The sequence below is a fragment of the Rhea americana genome, unplaced genomic scaffold (assembly GCF_003343005.1).
Source record: "Rhea americana isolate MKP2758 unplaced genomic scaffold, rheAme1 scaffold_215, whole genome shotgun sequence".
Lineage (NCBI taxonomy): Eukaryota > Metazoa > Chordata > Aves > Rheiformes > Rheidae > Rhea > Rhea americana.
This window is the reverse complement of record NW_028186305.1, coordinates 459,642-463,467: the sequence shown is the minus strand read 5'-3', so window position 1 is coordinate 463,467 and position 3,826 is coordinate 459,642. Positions and strand designations below refer to the sequence as shown.

Genomic DNA, 3,826 nt, shown 5'->3' with positions numbered 1-3,826 from the left:
CCCTGGGCCGCCAGGCCAAGGCGAAGCGGCGCCGCCGCGACCTGGACGAGATCCACGCGGATCTGCGGCCCGAGGTCGCCGCCAAGCTGCTGCGGCAGGAGCCTGACCCCGACCTGCCGGGCTGCGCCCAGTTCTACTGCCTGCACTGCGCGTGCGTCACCGGCGGGATAACGGCGGGGCGGGGGGGGCACTGCTCGGTCCCCGGGTAGTTTGTCCCGGGAGAGGATGGAGGTTGCCCGACCCAGGGCGGGCTGGTTGTGGGGGAGCTGCTCTCACCGCCGGGTGGACTGGCCCCTTGGCCGGGGGGGGTTGGGGTCCTCTGACCTTCAGTTTTCCCCCGTTTAGGCGCTATTTCGTGGATCTGACCAGCATGAAAGAGCACTTCAGGTCCAAGGTGCACAAGAAAAGGTAAGGGAGGCCCCTGTGGTCCGTGAGCCACCCACGTGAGTCCTGTTCCCACCCCCGGAGCTGGGGCTGCAGCCCCAGTGCTCTGTGCTGTCTCCAGCTTTACCAGGGTGAGGCTGGTTGTGTCGGTTCTGGGCCAGTCTGGGGGGGGGGGTGGCTTGTTTTAGAGAGATTCGGTTGAAGATTAGGACTGGCATAGGTAGTTTCACAGTCATTTCTGCTTTCTTTTCAGGTTGAAACAGCTGAGTGAGGAGCCGTACACCCAGGAGGAGGCAGAGAGAGCAGCTGGGATGGGATCTTACATCCCCCCGAAGAAGGTAGAAGTGCAGACCCAACCGATYGATGAAGAAATTGAGATGGAGGCATCCAGCTGAGTGCAGTGAACTAAAGGGCCAGGGCTGCCCTGTTTGCAGGTGCTTTTGTTACAGTGCTCCAAAAAGGGTATCTTTTACTGAGCCCTGTGAGGAAAACGAACTCTATTCCAGCCTCCCAGCAATCAAACCCAGCTGTTTGCCTGGCAGCACTCCTTGTTGAAGTGCTGATGAGGAGAAGGCAGCCAGAGAGACCTTGGATGCCCTCGCTGGGGAGGACCTGTACTGTGTGCCTGACAGCAGGCTSTGCATTCTCTTTCCTGGGGAAGGAACAGACAGCTACTTGGTGTAAATGTTAGCTCAACTATGCACTCATCTCTCAGTTTTAGAGCAGTTTTTGATAATTCTCCTTGGGTTAGAGGTTGACACCTGTAACTCACCCATTAAAGCGTGCTGAAATCAGCAGCGTTGGATGCAGTTCTTTGCTAGTRTGATCCAAGCTCTGGCTTGGAGCAGTGCTGAGGAAGTGAGAGTAGCCGCCGTTCTGGACTGAGGGTAATCTCTTGATTTTAAGCTTTTTCTCAATGCTTGAAATAAAATATTCTCAGTGTGTCTACCAGTTTGTAGCAGTAGCCTCATCACAGTTCTCCTGCCCTGACAGGAAGATAAAGCTCCCTCTGCTTTGCCCCCCAGTGAGGGGGATCCCAAARCACTGGTAGCAGGTGCAGCAAGCGAGCTGCTTTTGGGGGAGACTGTGCTGGAATGAACAGCCGTTAGACCCAAGGGCTTGATCACAAGCAGCTCTGCCTGGTTTGAGCTCACAGGATGGTCCCTGATCTCTTGCGGGCTTTGAGTGTGGAAGGCTGATGCTTTCTTTGCGGGGACACTTCCAGGCTTCTGCCTGCTAAAACGCAACGCGTGTCACCGGAGAGCCATGGCGAGGGGCCCTGTGTACAGTGCGAGCCGGTGCCCGGCCTGCCGCTGCCCTGCCCCTGCGCGGGGAAGGCGCTCCCGCCCCTGCCGGGGCGGTCCCTCCCTGCTCGGCCTCSCTCTGCTATGCGATTCCAGTGTTGCAGTGCCACTGACTGTTGTAAATACCTGCAGAACAGGTTTAACTGACACCACCGTGGCACTAACACAGCAGGTTAAAGGTTTGTCTCCTCTGCTGGGCCACAGGACAGAGTGCTCAGCTGCAGCAGCAGAAAGGCGGCGAGACAGCGCAGCTTTGATTGGAAGGAAAAGATTTATTTACGTGCAGACTAACCAGGTTTCTTCCTCACGGGGTTTTCCAGGCAATTAAACCTAGCTCTCTTGTTGGTATCTAACCCTCTCTGCTAGAGGCAGCTCTGCTCCATGCTGCAGCTTGCTCTATGGGGTTTGGTGCCCAAGACAGAGGGGTGGGAAGCTTGTGGTCTCCCATCCCGCTGGGACCTGTCTCTGGGGAGACTGGAAGTGCTCCCCTTGCTCCTGCTCTTTATCTTGAGCTCTGCACAGCGATTCTCAGATGGGAGCCACCCCTGTGTCCCCATTTCCACCCCCAGCCTCTCGTTCAGAGGCTGATCTTGGTCCCGGCCCTCCCCGCTCTGTTATCTAACAGCGCTGTGCACTGACCTCCTTTCTGCCGGCCCTGACGTGGGGCTGCTGGCTGAGCCGCCCCGGGAGGGAGGAGCGGCTCTTAATTGGAGCTGGGCTGGCTGCGGATGCAGCACATTCCCCTGCGTCACCCCGCCAGTTTGGGGAGGGACCTGCATGCTGCTGCGGGCCAGGTGCAGGGAGCCGCCCGGGTCCCTCCCCGGGGAGCAGGGCAGGGGCAGTTGGAGGGAAACGCTGCACCCAGGCCCCCGTTTCYGTGCGTGTCTGTCTGCTGAAGCTCAGTTGTCTCATGGTGGCTGGATCCTGGCTTTTCACCAGCAGCTCGGTTTAGGGCTCAGCTCTGCATCGCTGGACAGCTCTAGGGCTGGAGRGTGACCCTGGTTGCCAGCTCGCAGCATTCGTTTGTGTTTTGGGGGAATTGAAGTCAGAGTCATGTTGGCTTTTTCATCCTTTGTTCCAGCTCCCAAAATTGGGGCGAATGTGTCCTCTCAGCTCCAGGGCAACAGCAGGCCAAGGCATGGAGGGGGAGGGCAGGACGCAGCACGGATGGGCCGGGAAGGAGCCACGAGGCGAGACGGCAGCTCCGCTTAGCCGGGGTTTCGTGAGCAGAGCRGGTCCGGCAGCTCCCGCGCCGCCGGCTTGGGGCTCGACTGGAGAGAGCAGGGCGGGATGTGGTGGCGCTGGAGCCAGGGACCGTCACCCCGGCCTCAGGGCTCCGGGGCGCCTTTGGCGGGCCCGGCCATCCGCCGGGCGCTGTAGTAGGAGAGGCTCAGCCCCGCGACGGCCAGCAGCAGGGCCAGCTGGTTCACCAGCCGGTCCCTCGGCTCRGCCGCTCGCCCCGCTGCCAGCTGCATCTGCGGGAGCGGAGGAAGGTGCTGCGAGACCCGGAGCTGCGCTGCTGCCCGAAACCGCCCYGGGGAGGGAAACTCGGGGGCCTGGGAGCGGGGACGGGCCCTGCTCYGCTCGGGGGTGCGCCGGGCGAGCTGGGGGGCCACGCGAAGAGCGCGCTGACCGTGTCCTGAGTGTCCTCACTGCGCCCGGAGGAAACATTGAGGGATTTAAGGGAGAAAAGCGCGGTTTTGGGCGGCGGGCGGTCCCGCGGCCTCGCTGTGCTGCCGAGGGCCGCGAGGGTGCTCTCGGGCTGGGCTTTCTGCCCTCGATGCCGGCACCGAGCGCTGCCGCCGTGGGCCCTCTTTGGGGCCAGGGTACGGCCGGGCATCGCCCCCGGCGGCTGGCGGGGCTCGTGGGCGGCCCGGTGCGGGGGGCGCTGAGAGGGGCCCACCGATGCAGCCCCCCTCAGCTCGACCCTTACCTGGAGCAGCCGAAAATACCCCGGCGTTAAGCGTCTCGGGCGGATGATCATGGCGCGGCGGGGAAGGACGACGGGAGGAAGAGGAGAGACGCGAGGCAGCAGGGAAGGCCCGCGGCTGGCGCGGCGGCGCGCCGAGATCGGCGGGAGCGGGGGGCCCCCCCGGCTCCCCGTCGTCCGGGAACGGGGCTGTGCCACGCGCGGCCCC

General features: G+C 62.4%; 2 protein-coding genes across 2 annotated transcripts in view; both read left to right on the top strand.

Moving 5' to 3' along the window:
- Positions 1-2: 2 nt before the first annotated feature.
- On the top strand, positions 3-1,178 carry ZNF593 (zinc finger protein 593; the record flags this gene model as incomplete). Its single annotated transcript, XM_085305130.1, has 3 exons — positions 3-151; positions 346-408; positions 638-1,178. Coding segments are annotated over 3 exons (354 nt in total), but the record flags the coding sequence as incomplete, so codon positions are not given.
- Positions 1,179-3,670: 2,492 nt separating this feature from the next.
- Positions 3,671-3,826, top strand: part of CNKSR1 (connector enhancer of kinase suppressor of Ras 1) — a 7,922-nt gene continuing 7,766 nt past the window's right edge. Inside the window, exon 1 of the mRNA XM_085305129.1 lies at positions 3,671-3,678. Coding sequence (XP_085161255.1) covers positions 3,671-3,678 — 8 coding nt within the window. The remainder of the gene's footprint in view (positions 3,679-3,826) is intronic.